This window comes from Ictalurus furcatus, chromosome 8 (genome assembly GCF_023375685.1).
Source record: "Ictalurus furcatus strain D&B chromosome 8, Billie_1.0, whole genome shotgun sequence".
Lineage (NCBI taxonomy): Eukaryota > Metazoa > Chordata > Actinopteri > Siluriformes > Ictaluridae > Ictalurus > Ictalurus furcatus.
Window position 1 is genome coordinate 17,646,179 of NC_071262.1, and position 19,241 is coordinate 17,665,419.

General features: G+C 40.8%; 1 protein-coding gene across 4 annotated transcripts; it reads left to right on the plus strand.

Moving 5' to 3' along the window:
* The first annotated feature begins 264 nt into the window (after positions 1 to 264).
* kctd15a (potassium channel tetramerization domain containing 15a) lies at positions 265 to 18,825 on the plus strand. 4 transcript variants are annotated; one of them, XM_053631188.1, is made up of 5 exons: positions 265 to 469; positions 3,278 to 3,453; positions 5,828 to 5,972; positions 12,055 to 12,360; positions 18,140 to 18,825. In XM_053631188.1, exons 2-5 carry the CDS (start codon positions 3,290 to 3,292, stop codon positions 18,296 to 18,298), a joined length of 774 nt encoding a protein of 257 aa, XP_053487163.1. In that variant the 5' UTR covers positions 265 to 469; positions 3,278 to 3,289; the 3' UTR covers positions 18,299 to 18,825. The 4 variants fall into 4 exon arrangements, with proteins under 4 accessions (XP_053487163.1, XP_053487159.1, XP_053487160.1 ...); XM_053631184.1 differs by lacking the exon at positions 265 to 469 and adding an exon at positions 899 to 978; XM_053631185.1 differs by lacking the exon at positions 265 to 469 and adding an exon at positions 1,223 to 1,361.
* Positions 18,826 to 19,241: the final 416 nt, after the last annotated feature.

The window sequence follows — 19,241 nt, forward strand, 5'->3', positions numbered from 1 at the left end:
TCAAAGTGCGCGCGCGAGTTCAAAGCACACTTTCGCCTTCTATGTAGTCTGAAATCTGCTTGTTTTCCACTGCGGGCTGAACCTGCTATTCGGGCTGGGCCTGTCTGTCTCCCTCGGGATCAACCTCTCTCTCTCTCTCTCTCTCTCTCTCCCCGAACACATGCCATTAAAGTCGGTCGCGTCCATCCAGCCGCGCGCTGTAATTGAAATGGCGCGCGTGGCCGGAAGCGCTTTGTGCTCTGTCGTGCGGCGCGCGCCGATCCGCGTCACTCCGGTCTGAACGGACACAACAGGAGAGATGCAGAGATATGGGCTAGGCTGTAAGACAAAAAAAAAAAAATTGCAGCTTTATTTAGAATAGGTCCATCATCCTCAGCAGCCTTCCTCATGGTGCCATTACCATCATCATCATCATCATCCGACCACTATCATCACTAATCTACTCTAAATAATCATCTCAGGTGACTAGGTAACCATCTAAACCGTTATCTCTCTCTCTCTCTCTCTCTCTCTCTCTCTCACACACTCACACACACACACACACACACTGGATTTTGCGCCAACATTGCGCGCGCGCGCACGCACACTATTTGTTGGGACAGAAATGAAAATAAATTGCAATAAATCTGGGCATAAAGACTGAAAGAGCGCGTGCACATGTGCGCAGCAGGATGAGATGTTAATGTGGTGAGGCGGGCAGAGCGGAGCTGATTGGAGCCCTAATCCTTTTCCCCCCGGGGCCGTTTTCAGCCCCGAGCCAGAATTCCTGTTCAGCTCTCCTCCACTGTTATTCGGGAAGGATCTCTGGCTTCAGTGCACTCTCATCCTGTCTCACACTCCAACCGAAAACGGAATCGTAAAGCAAAAAAAAAAAAAAAACCAAAAAAATAACAGAGAGGAAAAAAACAAACCGAGGCCAAGACACGATCGATCTCATGTTTTAAAGAGAGCGACGCCGATTGAGCCATGACTTCCAAGGTAAGCGCTTCGCTCCCCATGGAGCTGCTTTTTGTGGAAACTGTATCTCCTCTCTGTGTTAACCGACTTTTAAAGCCACAGCGACCTCACATACACCCCGCTGATGTGCGCGCAGAGCTGCGGGTCTTTTTTCCCCCGGATTTCAGCGTCTTGCGGGATTCGTCGCATCAATTTTGCACGAAGAACCAAATCGGTTGAAATCCGGGAGTGCAAAAGTAGTGAACATTTTCCGAAAGTTATTTCTAAAGGACTAGAGATCTCCTCCAACACACACACACACACACACACAGAGCGAGTGAGAGAGTGAGAGAGAGAGAGACAGAGACAGAGTGAGAGAGAGTTCCTGATCAGATTGCATCGGACATCCTAAAATGTTTGAAACGGTAATCTTTATTATTATTATTATCATTATTATTATTATTATTATTATTATTATTATTATTGTTTAAATCACCGTGTCGTGTTCCGGAGCTATTCCATTAATGAGTCGCATCCCAAACGACTCAACACGGGATTTATAGTGCACTACACAGGGTGCATGTGCCATTATTCCATAGTTTAAATAGTGCACTGATATTCTAAGAAGTGATGTATTTGGGATTTGACTGATGGGATTACAGGAAGCGCGCGACAGTGTTAGTTCACACATTTTAACCCGAGAGAAGGTGAAATATAAAGACTGTGAGATATGTGTCAAAAGGTATGTTCCCTAATCCGCATTTTCCCCCATATGTTTGACCATTGAGTGCTGTAATATGTGGTTTTGAAAGTATTTCAGACTTTAATAGTATAGTATAGGATACTGAACCATTCATTCCTTCACCTTTTGGTTTGCTGTCTAGCAGAACTGGAGTTCAGCTGGATATCTGGTAGCACATAATAGAAAAATGATAAACAACAGCCACATTTTTCTGACTGTTTTATCCACATGGGGGGGGGGGGGGGGGGGATCTTTGAAAGGTTCTTTGAGTTAAAATGTCTCCAGAAACCTTTTTGCAGCATCAGTAGTTCCTTCATTGTTTAGAGTGTGAATGTGTAGTGTTAGATCATTCAAAAACAGTGTTAACCAATACTACATTTTTCACTCTACCTCTCAGATTAATCCGCTTTACCTCTGACCCAACATCTGTGTTGACGTCTATGAGATGAGCTGTCCAGATCTTCCAAATCCGGATCTTTGTGTTTGTGCTTGTGATTTAAGTTCAAAGCCCAGATGAAAATGAATAAACACGGTTCTCCTAAAGCATTGTGCCCCGAGCAAAGCAGCCTTTAACCATCTGCTTAACATTTTCAGGCGGCTCATACAGCAGTGTTTTTAACTCCACAATGGCAGTTTAGATGTCTGAAAGGGTGCAACTGTAAACGACAGATGTGTATCCAAAAAAAAAAAGGCAGAAAACCAAATCATACATGTTGAATGAACATCTACTGTACTGAATTCACACTGTGTTTTAATGAAGACCTACAGAGTTCACTCGAACGCTGATTTGCTTCCAGCTGAACAGCTATCATTATTTGTAGCACAACACTGATTGCACATTTTCCATTTTCAATACAATACACATATCCGAGTTGTGAGCTGATATCTGATACGGATCCAATTTTTGGTGCATCCTGAATGACTTTCTCTCTGATTTAATCCTGATTTATCCATCTAGGTGTTAACTTTTACTTTTCAGACTTTCTGCCTTTAACAGTGATTTAAAGTTTATTAAATCCTGACCAACACCACAGTGAGTAATGTACAAGAGCGAATAAGAAAGTGTGTCTTAATTTAACATGTTTGATTCTGAATCTCTGAATATAATATGAGTTTTCTTCAATACTTGCTTTTACATCACCGGAAGATGTTGGTCTCCAAACCAAACCGCTGGATGGCATCAAACCTTTCACATCTCACACACTCTCTCTCTCTCTCCCACTACCTTTAATTAGGAGTTTACACTTTCTCAGTGTTCCCTGAAGGTAGACACCTACAGTACGACCTGTCCCTCTCTGTCTCTCTCCCTCTTTCGTGCTCGTTAATAAGCCTCATCCTTTCCTCCCCGCAGGTTCTTATGTGTGTGTGGGGGGGGCGCAATGCAAATTCTCTTAATTAGAGGTGTGCTACTAATTCTTGAGCGAAACGTGGAATGAGGTGGATGTAAGAGTGATCTCACAGGTGTTGACAGGCCTGGAGCACGCATTTACGCTCAGGGACTCGGGAGGGAGAAGACTGACTCGGAGCAGCAGTGCTGCAGGTGTGTGTGTGCTGTGCTGTGTTCTCTGCTGAGAGTGTGTTGTGTGTGCTGATCTGCAGGAGGGAAGAAGCATGTCTCGCCTCTCTTTGACCCGCTCTCCAGTGTCTCCTCTGGCTACACAGGGCATCCCTCTTCCTGCTCAGCTGACTAAAGCCAACGCCCCCGTCCACATCGATGTAGGAGGACACATGTACACCAGCAGCTTGGCTACACTCACGAAGTACCCAGACTCAAGGTAGGACAATTTTATATTCTGTGCTGGAAGTGAGTGCAAACTTAGAGAGAATGCAATGCTCCAACTGTCATGGATTGCCTGCTCAGATACATTTGAAATGCTCTTTATGTGTTCAAATAAATTTGAATAATTTTTGGTTCTTAAAGGAATACTCCAGCGGTTTCAATCTAAACTCTATGTGCTGCATCTAATGTGTTTGTGAGAGACTAATATGAATTTCAACACATTTTCCTGTGGTGGTGCAGCAGGTAGCATTGCCACCTCACAGCTCCACCATCCCCAGTTTGATCCTGTACTTGAGCTTGGGTCCTGTCCAAATGGGTTTCCTCATGGGTCCCAGGTTTCCTCCCACCTCCCAAAGACAAGCTAGTAGGTGGATTGCTAATGTAATTTGGCCCAAACTGTAAATGTGTGTGTATGCTGTGTGCCCTGCAATGGACTGGTGACACATTCATGGTGTATTCCCACGTCATGCACAGTGTTCCTGGGATAGGGTCCGGATCCAGCGTGACCCAGACCAGGATAAAGCACTTACTGAAGATGAATAAATAAATGAACAAACAAATGAACGTTTCAAAAAATATCCAACTGTACAAATGAAATTCATCTCTATCTATCATCTGTTTCATTTAAGGTGTTAGGATGAATCAGGCATGAGACAAAGCTTTTTTTTCCCCAAAAAATAAAAATGACTTTTTTCTTTCTTTTATTTTTTTCATGTTGCGGTATCTGTCAGATCCACTTGGCTATCCCTATGTCTGACTGGATGAGTTATACATAGTTAATCTGCAAAAACATTTGAGTAAGAATTCATGGAAAAACATTCTACAAAAATACTTTATTACAGTATGAGTGAGTTTTAAGAAAAGAGGTTTACTTTGGTTCTTATTTTTATTACATTACAGGGAAACGTTGAAATTCTTGTTTGTAGTAATCACAATTAGAACACAGATGTGCTAGATAGCGATTGGGTTGTAAATCACTTGTGTTCTTTTTATGACCGCAGAGCTGACATTAAGCACAATTAATGTTTATTTAATGAGAAATAAGCCAAATTTAAGAGCTCTTACAACTGGATTTTATATGCGCTGTTGCAAGACTATTATTGAGGTTTGGAGTAGATTTGAACAAGTGGGTCTTAGTCTTTTCAAGTGTCACAAGACCTCATGGTCCACTGCAGTGTTGCTGTAAACATGAGCAGCAGTTCTGTGCAGGAGGATCAGAAATGCTTCTCTAAATTTCCACCCCCTCATTCACATCCTGAGTATATTTGTCTCAGTATCTGCCCTCCCTCCGACTAACAGAGCTATTAGCAGAAATGCTGAGCTCGCTCAAACAAAAATCACTATTCCATAAAAATAAAAATAAAAATGCTGATGTGTGTTTAATGATGTCAAAGCTATGTGATTTGTACTCAAATAAAAAGTGGAGGAAACTGTACTGAACATAATCCTGTGTGAGAGAAAAGCTGATGCCACGTCACGGCTGCGCTGGGTCTCGTTGATCGTGAGGAAACAGATGCTGCAGTGGAACTGTACCAGATTTGGATATCATCTATAGATCATTTGGATCTGCTTTTTAAATCACGAATAAAACAGAAGTCTATGTTCATCAGACAAATGAAAAGGAGCAATGTTCCCACTTGTGGTGCTGTGAAATTCCTACCTGCTGCATCCCAACCTCAATCCTCAGAGGTCCTGCTGATAATTCACTCCCCCGTGAGAGGCGGGTGGAAAAGAGCACCACCTGTTAGAAAGAGGAGAGTACGAGGAGAGCGAGAGGAGAGCACACCCTCACATCTGCTCAGCTTAACACATGCCATGGCCTTCTCTGATTTAATAATGTAGATAGAGAGACAGGGAGGAGGAGGAGAGCAGCGTAGGGGAAGCAGGGGGAAAGCAGGCAGCATTTTAATTGCTTTTTAGAGGGAAAAAAAAAGAAAGAAAAAGAAACGGAGATGAAAAACTAAGATTGCCTGAAGCTATATGGTGAAATTCTAACTGGGGGAACTGCAAGACCATATGAGAAAAGAAGCACCGCAGGCACAAAAAGGGGAATTGGTTTTCTTATTAAGTGTTTTGCATCAGTTTCCAGAATGGGAGGGGGAGAGAGAGAGAGAGAGAGAGAAATGAAATGGGAACATCTTTGCAATGACAAGATTTAAGTTGATTTAACACAAGAGCAGAAATAGCATAAGACATGAAACCAAATGTTCGACCTCATTCTTCAAACCAGGTTAAACAATAAACCTCCATCATTCTCATTGCATTTAAAGTGGTCATATTGCTCCAGTTGTGTTAAAGGATCGTGATTATTAGTCAGCCTCTGCATCAGGGATGAATTCATGATCTGTTTATTGTTCTGTCCTCCTCAGAATCAGTCGGCTGTTTAACGGCACCGAGCCGATCGTGTTGGACAGTCTGAAACAGCACTATTTTATTGACCGAGACGGGGAGATTTTCCGTTACATTCTCAGCTACCTCCGCACCAGCAAACTGCTGCTTCCTGAAGACTTCAAGGTAAATTTGCTCCCCAAGTATTAGAACCGTAATGCACATTCATTTCATGGTTTAGAGAATATCTATCTAGCTATCTATCTAGCTATCTATCTAGATCAATTTTATTGAATTTCAAATTAAGAAAATACAAGATTGAGATATTCAGTGTAAATATTAAAATATTGAAGTCAGTCAAACCCTCCAAAATAAAATAAAATAAAATAAAATACACAAAAAAGTGGTTAGCACGTTCGCCTCACACCTCCAGGGTCCAGGGTTCGATTCCCACCATGGCCCTGTGTGTGCGGAGTTTGCATGTTCTCCCCGTGCTGCAGGGTCCCCCCGTGTCTCCCCCCGGGTCTCCCCATGCTGCTGCAGTCCAAAGACATGCATGGTAGGCTGATTGGCGTGTCTAAAGTGTCCGTAGTGTATGAATGGGTGTGTGAGTGTGTATGTGAGTGTGCCCTGCGATGGACTGGCACCCTGTCCAGGGTGTACTCCGCCTTGTGCCCGATGCTCCCTGTTATAGGCTCCAGGTTCCCCGTGACCCTGTAGAGGAGTAAGCGGTAGAAGATGGATGGATGGCTAGAATAAGCAAACAAGCACATAAATAATTTACATTTATTATTTATAATATAAATTATAATAAATTGTAAAAAAGTATATTAAAATAATAAACTTAAATAAAATAAATAAAAATAATAAAATAAAATAAATAACAAATGCAACATATTGACCTATATAGCTCATACTACAGCTCGTACAAACACTTTATTATCTATTTGGCATTCTTATAAGGAAAATCTCTAAAATCCTAGGTTCTACCTAAAAAAAAATGGAGCTAAATTTATTTTATTTTAAAGAATTGCTTTTGTCAAGATGTTAAGTGTGCTAAGGATACAACTGTTTAAAGTACCTCTGTATTCAAAAATGAGATTTCTACACAATTATAGAGATGGTGTTCCATAAAAGTCACATTTTTCCCCCCATTTAAAACAGACTTCATACTGCAATGTAATGCTGTGGTGTTCTGAAATGTTTTATGTATTATGTATTAATCGCTGTATGCTAAATTAGCTAGATATCTTTGCTAATATTAGTGAATAACAAAGTAGCCTTTATTGTTATGGTATATGTAAAACTACTGACAACTAGCTTACTAGCACTGAGTTAGCTGGCTATCCAACTAAGCTAATGTTAGTGATTTATCAAATAGCTTTGTTTGGTATATTTGAACAGATTTAGCTATTGGTAAATACAATTCTGAGAAATGACAAACCAGAATCAGATACAGAAACCTTTCATTCATGTCTGTGTGACAAGCTAATTTACTAATTTAGCTAATGTTAGTTAGCTAGGTGTTGTGCTACAGTATATTTAGACAGGTTTGACTACAGCTAAATAAATTACTGAGGATATGAATAATCGGGATACATATGCTGAAATCTCACAAGTATCTACCTGGGAGAAATACAGGCTAATGTGCTGTACTAACTGCTTGCTAGCCACTAGCTATTTGAATTGAAAGGATGCGGCACTTCCAGTGTGCATATTCAGGAATATTCATCCTTATTTGATTGTGCCATTTGTAATAAGGGTGAATGTGTAGAGATGCTCCTAAGCTTTTGAAAAATATTAATCTACATAAATGTTTTTGGATGGGTTACAGTTACCAGGCCAGGGAAGCTTTAGGTCCAGCATAGCATCTAACATGAAGAATTGTGTACATGTTGTCTTTCCCCGAGTTGCAGCTCAACCAATTAAACATATCCTCATCGTCAAGACCAGTGTGGACAGTCTCCTCAAAAACCCCCAGCTCCTTCTTGAGTTCTCCAGGATGCTGTTGAATAGTGAAATGATGCATAGACAGCAGCTACAGCTCAGATCATTACATCTCATTACAGTCAAGCTTCACAGTCAGCCATCACACTCTTCACCCTTTGCAAGCTGGGAAATATGCAAATAGTGGCGACTGACTGAATTGATCATCATTTGCAGCCCCATCGAAATGCCGCAGGGGTTTAATTGTGCCAGGCACGTGACTCCGACACACTGGCTTCACAAGATCATTCTGTTTGCCATCACAGCATATCCAAACAGCACTGACTCGCTCATCAACTCATTCACTCTTTGAAAATGTTTGCAAATTTACAACAGCGAAAGCTGTAATTCATTCCCAGTCTGCGGAACTTGTTACTTCAGATATATACTTAGTTCGCTTGTCCCTTGAGGGGAATTTTGTAAAGTGTCAAACACAATTCTGACTCTTTCTGCTAATGGAAATGCAATTCAGTGCGCTTTTATCAATTTCTTTGTCTAGTACCGGCTTCAAAGCACTGAAGCTATCATGAGGAGCTATTGAGTAGGCTTCCTTTATAGTTCTCTGTATTTACTGGGTTAGGTTTTCAGAATGTTGCCTTGTAGAAGTCGCAAAATATCTAACCCTCGCTACAGACCGAGGATGAATAGCACCTTAAGACTTACATTTCCCTTTGAATTACTCCGAGCCTCAAGGCCTGAAGTCTTAGCATGCATGCTGACGGGGAGAGAGAGAGAGAGAGAGAGAGAGAGAAATAGGTAGATGGGGTGGGGCGAGGGGCAAGCAAAAGCAGCTTCTTTTTGTGTGCATACTGAAGGTATGGAGTCTTAGACGTTGGCTGCTATTGTTCACTGTGGCATAGCCTGCAGGAAAATGAGTAGTTCATACAGGGTGGAGATGAAGAGCTAACTTTTTGGAGATGCATGGAGGGAAGAGATTGGTGTTACACAAGCACCTCAACTGGAAACAGTTCGCAGTGCTTAATGGCAAAGGGACAGCGAGAGAGAGAGAGAGAGAGAGAGAGAGAGAGAGAGAGAGAGAGAATGAGAATGACAGAGAGTGAGTTTCTGACTATTACCTACTTTCAGTGTGTTGTCTGCCTCAGTATTAGTGTGAGTGTTAAGGGTTGCCAGGTCTTCAATAGTCAAATGGACATAATTAAACTATCACAAAACCACTCCAAATGTCAAAAAATATAATTCCAAATGTTAGAAACTCCAAAAATCATGCCAAATATATATATTATATTATTTACAAAATAACACGGTATGATACATTTTAATGAAGTAGTGATAAAACTAAATCTCTTAAAATGCTTTCATATTATTTCATATATACTGTATGTGGTGATGGGAGCGCGCGGTGGATTAATGGTTAGCACATTTACTTACACCGTTGGGGTTAGGGGTTTGAATCTCCACCCTGTGTGCGCGGAGTTTGCAGGTTCTCCCCCTGTGCTTCATTTCCGCCGGGTACTCCGGTTTCCTCCCCCAGTCCAAAGACATGTTGTAAGTTGATTGGCATTTCTAAATTGTCCATAGTGTGTGAATGGGTGTGCAATTGTGCCATGCGATGGGTTGGCACCCTGTCCAGGGTGTCCCCCGACTTGTGCCACGAGTTCCCTGTGATAGACTCCAGGCTCCCTCACAATCCTGTGTAAAGAAAATGTATGTATTTATGTGGTGGTGTAGGAAAACCCTTCACGTGGTCAGATTTTGAAATACATACTAAATATCGCTCTGCTCTTTTGCATGTATCTCGACCATAAGTCAAGTTCTAACATTTTAAAATCCAGTTACCTCCAAAAGTGAAAAGGGAGAAAATGTCTGGGTGTGGCACAGGAGCGTTGCAGACATTCTCACAGTCAGCATCTAATTACAAACTGAATTTATTAGGCTTATGTCTGTTTCGCTGTCTAACAACGTGATCAAATCCTGACATTCACTGTGTGAGGAAATCACACTTAGCTAGAATGAGTTTTAGACATCATGCAGACTGACTGTTTTTACCACTTCGCTAAACTGGCTCCTTATCCAATATCATCTTTGCAGATCTTTGCAGATGAAATGGTATGTAAAAATTCTATGTTGTTTTGGTGAAACGTTTTTAATGGCTTCTTAAAGCAGAGGTGTCAATATATGTCAATATATGGCTTTTTGATTTGGCTGAATTCAGTCTTAGAAATATCCAGTGGGTATTCGCAGACCTTTACACTCATATTATCATAAATAAATAACACCTATGACAATGAGTACACCAGTTCACTAGCACACAGAAAGTACATCCATACTCTAAAAAATCTATCGATATAAATACAGATTTCTCATAATTATACCTTACAGGGGACACGGTGGCCTTGCAACTCTAGAGTTGGGGGCTCAAATCCCACCTCCGGATTGTGTGCACGGAGTTTGCATGTTCTCCCCATGCTTCAGGGATTTCCTCTGGGTACTCCAGTTTCCTCCCCCAGTCCAAAGACGTGCTGTAGGCTGATTGGCATTTCCAAATTGTCCATAGTGTGTGAATGGGTTTGTGAGAGAGTTTGTGTCGTCCTAGGTTTGAATCCTGTCCTATTCCCATGGGATAGGCTGCAGGCTCCCTGCAACCGCTGTAGGATAAGCAGTGCCTGTTATTTCAATATACTTTAAATATAACCACAACCACATGTATAGGCATTTGACTGTACATACTCTTTGCATTGAAAATAAATTATAAATAAACTCTGCCTATTTGGCTTGCAAAATACTGCTATAATTACTCAAGTTAAAAGATCTGGCAACTTCAGTAAGCATGTCAGTCGATCTAGATGTTTAGCGTTGTAATAGCTCTAGTAGTACTAGCAGTTTACCTGAGAGGAACAAGGTCTTAATAAGGATACTTGCTTTCATTTTTTTATTTCTCTCACATTCGTAAGAGATTTCTCCGTCTATTGTTAAGCGAGTGAGTTTTTGTCTCTGTTGTTTTAGTGCTAGAAGTGAGTGGCAGTGCCATCTGGTCTGGTAGAAAATGGTAGGGGTAAGAGGGCTGGGGTGAAGTAGCTTCAGGGCACTAAGACCCTCAGGGCAATACAGCCAATCTGTGCTTCCAACCCAGAGAGCATGTGTGTGTGTACCACAAGATGAGCAATTTTACAGACCTACACGGTTCTGTGGGTTAGTATATGGCTGTTGTTTTGTTGTTGAGTAGTGATTTTAAAACCACTGATTTCACTAGCTACCATTTTGATTCTCTAGTGATGAACATGTGGCTTTTAAGCCAGTAGATTCTGTCACACAGCACTGACAGGGACCAGGATCCTTCTCTCGTTTGTCCTCATGGTCGTATTTAACATAATCCTACACAGAGATTGTATAGAATTGCGTGAGTTATTTGTGCAATATTGTGCAATAATAAAATAGCAATATAGCATAAAAATAGGAAGTATTAAAACTATGGTTCAGACATTAATAACAGTGGTGGTTATTAAAAAAACAAACAAACAAAAAAACCTTGCAGTAATAGTAGTCTTGGTCATATTTATGCACACAGAGCTCCTTCATTAATAATAGCTCTGTTCAGATTGAACATCATGGTAATGTAACTAATCTAAATAATGTAATTTGGTCATTTATTACATGGTACTGTAAGTAAACTAAACTAAATGTAAGTAAAGTAATAATTAAGCCTGGGAAAGGACACAGCCATGTGCTGTTTTACTGTTGTGTGTAGCATGTGTCACTAACACTGATGTTATAATGTGTCAATTCAGGCTGGTAGCTCAGGTAAAATCCACAGATATTTATCCCATCCAAATCGCAAAGTCCAAATTTTGTTAACAACCCATCTCTGGTAAAAAAAAAAAAAACAAATCTAAGCAAATAATGCTTGACCTTAATGATGATGTGCTAACATTTTCTAAACCCTTTACTCTTTTCCTTTAGAACAACATGTAGTTTGACTCCAAGTGGGCTTTATAATGAGAGCTTCTAAGTGGAATTTTAGTCCTTGGTTAATCTGTAATCTATGTTGTTATGTTAGCATGTGACCAGTTAGCTAATCTCACCTGATTAGCCAGCATGGTTTACTAGTTGATATTTAGGCTAACCTAATATGAACAACTAATTGGAAGAGATCAGAAACATGATTTAAGAGAACTCTTTGCTAGAGCAGCACCTCCATACTCCATGTATTTGCTATTACAAGCACCTTCCTGATGTAAGCATACATTCCTTCATCCATACATACACGACTGTGCATTGTCTGTATCCACCCTGAAATCTGCTTCCTGTCCTGTGGGCTGTGTAGGAATTCCAGCTGCTGTATGAGGAGGCGCGTTATTACCAGCTAAGCCCCATGGTGAAGGAGCTGGAGCGCTGGAAGCAGGAGCGAGAACAGCGACGGAGAGCTCAGCCCTGTGAATGCCTGGTGGTGCGCGTGACCCCTGACCTCGGCGAAAGGATCGCTTTGAGTGGAGACAAAGCTCTCATCGAGGAGATCTTCCCCGAGACAGGCGACGTCATGTGCAACTCGGTCAATGCCGGCTGGAACCAGGACCCCACTCATGTTATTCGCTTTCCGCTGAACGGATACTGCAGACTCAATTCTGTACAGGTAGAGCCACATGCTTCATACTCAGCCTTCCTCACATGAAGAAATGTTCTGTATGAGTCCCTGCAGTTTAATCCTGAAGAGTTTAGTTATTTCCTTGATATAGCAAAACTGTTCTTTAGAGGTTTAGAGTAGGCAGAAGAGTTCAATAAGGTGTAGTAAAGCCAGGGATGGTTTCTGCTATCAGAAATACATATCGATAAACTACTTTCTTTTTGTAGTTTAGATTTGATGATCATAGAAAGCGTCAGTATGTGATTTGTATCACATACTGACAAGGTCACAAGGTGTTCAGTGTTTTTTGTACTTTTGTGTGGTGACCAATGCTTATCGGCATCAACAAATCAATTGCTGATCATGTAAATAGTTCAAGCAGCTAATGACTCCAGACATGATACTAGGGACTGTAGGGGCCCAAGGCAGGAAAATGCAAGGGGTGTATATCCCCATGTATATTAATCTATCTCTAACATCAGGGACCATACATGTGGCAATACCAAGATGTCAGTTAAAAAAAAAATTACCTAATCTAAACTGTAGGCATATAGAGTAGATTTATAATATGCTTCAGTATCATGAGCCAACTATAGGATAACTGTATGAAAGTATCCTACATACTACATACATATGTAGTGCTTCAGTAGATCAAACTTTCCAATTAGATAAACCATCATTATATCACGTAGGCTACAACAGAACACCATTGGTAAAATGTTGGCTTTTATACTCTGTATATAGTTTAAGACCAAGCTGACACAATTTGAGCAAAATGACAAATTCTACCCATAAAGCTAGCTAAATATTTAACATTACTTGCTCCATACTAAGCACTAACTCTAGCTAGCTAGCTGCTTGCTTGACAAAGTGATGTAAAATACGTTACTTTATGACATCTTTTGTAGATATCATCCATAATTATTTCGCTATTCGATTCGTTCCGCCACTTACCGTAGTTCTGCTTTCTCTTTCTTTTTTTGGCTTCCAGATATGTACGTTCTCTTCATTTTGAAAAGCGCAACGATTAACTAGCGACATGGCACCCCTTTTCAGAACCCTATCTGAGGTTTTGGGGAGTTCTGCAATTTGAGATTTGAATATTTTCATAGGACTTAACACTCAGGGGCCCCAAGCAATTGCCTATCTTGCCTGTCCTGCAGCTACATCTCTGACTGACTCGGTTCTTTCTATCATGTTGCAAAACAGCTAGCTAAATATAACAATATAACAAGTTAACTAGCACTAGCTACACACTCAACCCTTACTGTTTATGTTCCTGCTTTATGCAGTTCAGATCAGTGCTGTGTATAGATGATGTGTATTGATGATCAGGAAGGAGACAATGTGTTCACTGAGAAGTTGAGATGCTGGGAAGAACGTTAGAAAGCAGGACTGGGGCATGAGTGTCACACAGGAAGAAGTAGAGAGAACCGGTGTGAGGAGGAGAGGATGAAGCTGGCAGGTGTTGAGAAAAGGTGTAGATGCACAGCTGCAAAGGTGCAGATCTGCCCCATGAGATGTTATTACATCCCCCATAGGGACCGGCGATACCACTGATTTTATTCTCGACCCAATACCCAGTAAAACATAGTAACCTGATATTGATTCAGACACTTTGAAAAGTCTGCTTGTGGATATAAAAGGGGGAAACGTCTACTTCTACTTCAAATTAATTATATGTGAAAGAAATAATTCAGGAGTGTTTGAGTCATGGATACATTATATCACTTACAAAAGGCGTTCACTTTGTCGTTCTTTTTGGTTCGGGTCTGTTCAGTTCAGTCAGAGGGATATTGTGGAAGGAGCACTAATTCCATCATCTTCCGTCTTCTGCATCATTATGATGTCGTTCTTACATTATTTTTCAATGCAATTCGATTTTATTTGTATGTCACTTTAAACAATATACACTACGATCCAGGGTGGCAGAGTGGCTTAGTGGTTAGCATGTTTGCCTCACACCTCCGGGGTTGGGGGTTTGAATCCCATCTCCACACTGTGTGTGGCGTTTGCATGTGTACCCTGTGTTAGCCCGGTTTCCTTCCCCAGTCCAAAGACACGTGCTGTAGGCTGATTGGCATTTCCAAATTGTCTGTAGTGTGTAAATGTGTGTGATGCTGCCATGTGAGTGCCCGTCCAGGGTCTTCCCTGCCTTGTGCCCCAAGTCCCCTGGGTTTGGCTCCAGGCTCCCCGTGATCCTGGATAAGCAGTATGAATGGATACACAGTGCAATAGAAAAAGCAGGATTACAAAAATAGAAGGAAAAACTCCCTGAGACATCATAAGGAAGAATGATGTTGTCTTGAAGACATCACGAAAGAATGGTTGTCTTGAAGACAACCAGGTGCAGTGGTAGCTCAGTGGTTAAGATGCTGCACCTTTTCACCACAAGGTCATGAGTTCAAACCCCAGCACCACCAAGCTGCCACTGCTGGTTCCTTGAGCAAAGCCCTTAACCCTCAACTGCTCAAATGTATAAATGAGATGAATGTAAGTCGCTATGGATTAGGGTGTCTGCCAAATACCGTAAATGTACGCCAGACTCCAAAGGAAACCCATTCACATCTAGGTGATGCCAGATAGATAAACTATTACATGTCAACAGCTGTATATTACAAAGTCAAACAGCACTAGATGTGTTAAAATGATGTTCATTCAGTGTAAGCATTATAGTTTTCTATGATTACAGGGGCAATTCTTAGGTGCAGGGCTACAATATCCTGGTGACATTCCATTCGATAAAAAAATTAGCACACAATATGGATATTCTTATATTAAGATCCATTTGAAAAAAAAAAAAAAGAAAAGAAACTTCAGGATAAAAAAAAGTATGGAAATTTTAGGATCAATCCACCCGTCCCTTATCCCCTGCATTCACCTGTTCATGACATGCTAGTACCTTTTGGTGTGCACACGCACACACTGTAATGTAGGGCACCTCTAACATAGGGATATAGAGAGCCGTAAATGAGTGGAGGAACGGAGGAGAAAATGATATGCATAATTTATTTTTAACTCATCCTCAAGACAAATCCCTTCTTTTTTCAAAAGCGCTCCAGCGTATGTGCCTGCAGCGCTTTAAACACACATATTACATTTTTAATACCTACTTTGGTTTCTTTAAGCAATCTAAACTGGTTTACGCTCCTTTTTACACATGCTTAATTGACTTACAGTATAAGTAATCGTCGCATCTGCTAACACCGTTTTCCCGCCTTTGCACACTCGACTAATTGTATTACACTAAAGGTGCAGATCTTTTTTTTCTTTGCTTGCCACATGTCAGGCACTCTTAAACCCAACCAGTCAGGAGATAGAGAGAACGAACGAGAGAGACAGGAGGACAGACACAAAGGCAGAGTAAGGCAGAGATGGACAGAGAGCTAAAGAGTCAGAGACTCATGGCTGTAATGAATGTTTCAGAGGTTTCATTCTGTAATGTTTTTTTTTTAATGCATCACATGACTCCTGCATTTGTATTTATTCCTTTACATCAGTTTTAAACCACACATTCATTTGGTGGTGTTTTTTTTTTTTTTTCCATTCAGCCTGAGAAGTCAGTAAAGTGTAGTAAAGTGGCATGCGCTTGTTGCGTCACTTGTTCTGCTCTACCTGAGGAACGCACGAGATGAATTCATTTCCTCTGTAATACTTACTGAAATTCTGCCAGAGGTTTCTGAGTGTGGATAAGGGTGGACATTTTACTCAGGGCCCAGTGATTCGACTGAGTGTTATTATTTTTTTTTCTTGGGAGGAACTTTTATCTGGCTCAGTTGCCTTGAGGCACAACTTTCATTTTCATGTGAAGCACACTTGAAAGAAGTGGAGGAGTAAGTGAATACTCCAGACTGCATGTGTTGAATTAAAAAAAAAAATCTACAAGTATTGAGCCAGATAAAACATGTCAGTGATCTGTGGACGAGCAAGTGACAGGGTTTGCAGAGAGCTCGCTCGATCTCTGACACTGGCGGAGTGTGTGTGTGTGTGTGCGTGTGTGCGCGCTGTTGGGGTTGAAGGAAAAGAAGGGGTGATTTGGTTTCGGTTGTCAGAGGGGGAAACAGTTTGCTTTTGACTTCTCATCAAACTCCAGTAAACAGCTCCAGGGAGAGTCTGATCACGCTCTCATCTTCACTGGACTGTCTGAAGAGGGAAATGTTGCAAGCCAATAAAAACAAAGATAAAATATAGATAAAATGTTATAAATAAGGAATAAAATAAAATACACAGTGGCATGCTGTTACAGGAAAATAGTTAAGGATAGGCTGTGCTGCGTCTTGTGAAGCAGAGTTACTATTAAAATAGCAGCTTCTCCCAAAATATTTTATTCCTCTTATACCACAGCAATCTGCTGCTTAATGAATGACCTGCCATTTTTTTATCCATTTATAGTTACATTTAATTTCCACAAAATGACTTCGTTCCAGTTATTACTTACATTATAGGACTCAAATGCCGATCAGCCATAACATTAAAACCACTGAAACATGAGCGAGTTTACTAGAACTATCGAGCCAGCTAGCTAATTTAGCCGATGTTAGTGATGAACACAATCTTTTTTTTTTTCCTGTTTTGCCTGCTGTTAAATAACTTGGTGAAATGATTATACAAATTCAAACACAGGTCCTGGAAACCCTTACAAAACAAACAAACAAAAACAAAACAACAATAAACACGGCTAGCTGGTTTGCACGACAGGTGAACACATTTCCAAAGTAGTTTTCTGCGTATATTCATGGATCCTGAGTAAATGTGTAGAGATGTTCTGAATTTACATGTTAATAAATAAGCTAAATATACAACAGTCAAAACTACTGTATTTAATTAATCACTAACATTAGTTAAGTTCCTTGGCTAAAAGTTTACAGGTACTGCATCGTTCTCCTTTTTTTTTTTTTTTGGACATGATCGGTTCAAAAGTCACATATATAAATATATATAAATTTCAGACATCAAAGATGTTCCTAGGTCATTTTGCTCATTTTGTGGGCATATTAAAGTCCACGTGAAGCACCTTGAAATGCACAGCATTATCCGATGTGTTGACGTAATTTCCACTGAAACAGGAAGTCAGGGCCAGGACGTATTGAGTGGCTCCTCCTCATTTTTAAATAGCCAATAACTTCATCTTACCTCTCGGGCTAAGCCATACTCGACAGTTAATAACACAGAAAAATGCCCGTCAATGCTGTTAGCTGGCACAAATACCTCCTTCAAAGTGAATGAATTCAAGCCATTTCCTTCTTAACCAACTTACAGTTGGAAAACGCGTGTGTACGTACAGCCAGAGACATATTTATGACCAACTTTGGCAAGGTGATTTTTATAATGTTGGGTGCGGGACACTTCTAAGTCTAGAGCGCATTTAATTGGACAGAAAATCTGATGAGAATCTGAAGTGCAGAATGATGTCATCAAAATTGTTGATCCGTATTGATGAAGAGAATGACTGTACATTTTGAATGCATACATCATTTAAATGCAATCTTTGTCATTGTTTTGGAGCACACTAGCTTATAGATAACCTTAAGACTAATGTATTCATACTAAAAGCCACAAAAACGACAATTTTGATTTCATGGGGGAAGTCATTTATTAATCTACATAACTTAATATTTAATTGATTCAAATGTTCCGGAGAGCATGATATTGATGGATTGAATGGATTATCCACTATTAAATTGTGTATCTCACAAAAGTTCCATTAAAATGCAAGTGTAGAAAGGTAAATGGTAAATAAAGGTAAATAATTATCCTCGCTGACATTAGCCTCATTGTTTTTGCTCAGGTGCTGGAGAGATTGTTCCAGAAAGGTTTCACCATGGTGGCATCGTGCGGCGGAGGAGTGGACTCGTCTCAGTTCAGTGAGTACATCCTGAGTCGGGAGGAGAGACGCTGTCAGACCATCCACACGCCCATCCGGATAAAACAGGAGCCGCTGGACTAGCCAAACGCCTCCATCAGACCCGCAAAAGATCAGCTGTGGACTAGAATGAGCTGGGTGTGTACTTCTCTGCTGGCTCACTGGACTATTAAGGAGCCCAGCACGATGGAAGTCTATACAAACAACCGAAGACATCTGACTGAACACCAAGACTCAGTAGAGAGACATGTTTAAAAAGTCAAGATTGCATTCTGTATAATTTGGTCTTCCACTCACTTTAACACTGTTGGTATAGTATTCAGTCATGACCTTGTTTGTGTTTAAAGCAGAATTCTTTTTTGCACACTAATCCACGTACCAGTTTTTCCAGTGTGCGTCCCGAACATCTCGTGCTCCAGTCTTCTGTAAATCAGACCCCTGCATGTTCTTGCCATCATTTCCGAGAGCAGAAGTGGTTTGATGATGATTGTGGAGTGGAGAAGGGCTGGCTGGCATTGTGGTCAAAGCGATAGTGATACAACAGCGACATCCTCATAGCGACGGAGTGATTTTGTTGCTAAGTGATCCACAACATGACGGGCATGATGGTTGAATGCTTTAACAGAAGTGTTTTAGGTATGTGTGTGTGCTAGATGTGTGTCGTGTCAGCCAAAGCATTACCACAGCATCATTACAGAAAATACGTCCGAAGATCAGATCAGAAAACGTCCAATTCAATACAATTCAATTCCCATCCAAGCCATGAGTACTGGCGCATCCATAGTTTTCATGTCTTCAGAGTTGGTAGCGGGATTAGTTACAACATGGCGCCAGGAAAGTGTCTAAGGATATGCTCAGACAAGCAGCTCACATCCAATGGACAATCTCATCCGAGCAGGAAAGCGCGTCCGCCGTCTGAACAGCAAAAAACACACGCAGTCTGATTTTGTCCAATCAGATTCAACCGACATTTTTAATTGGTTTAAATGATTCAAATCTTCACTTCTTAATTCCATAGTTGTGACAC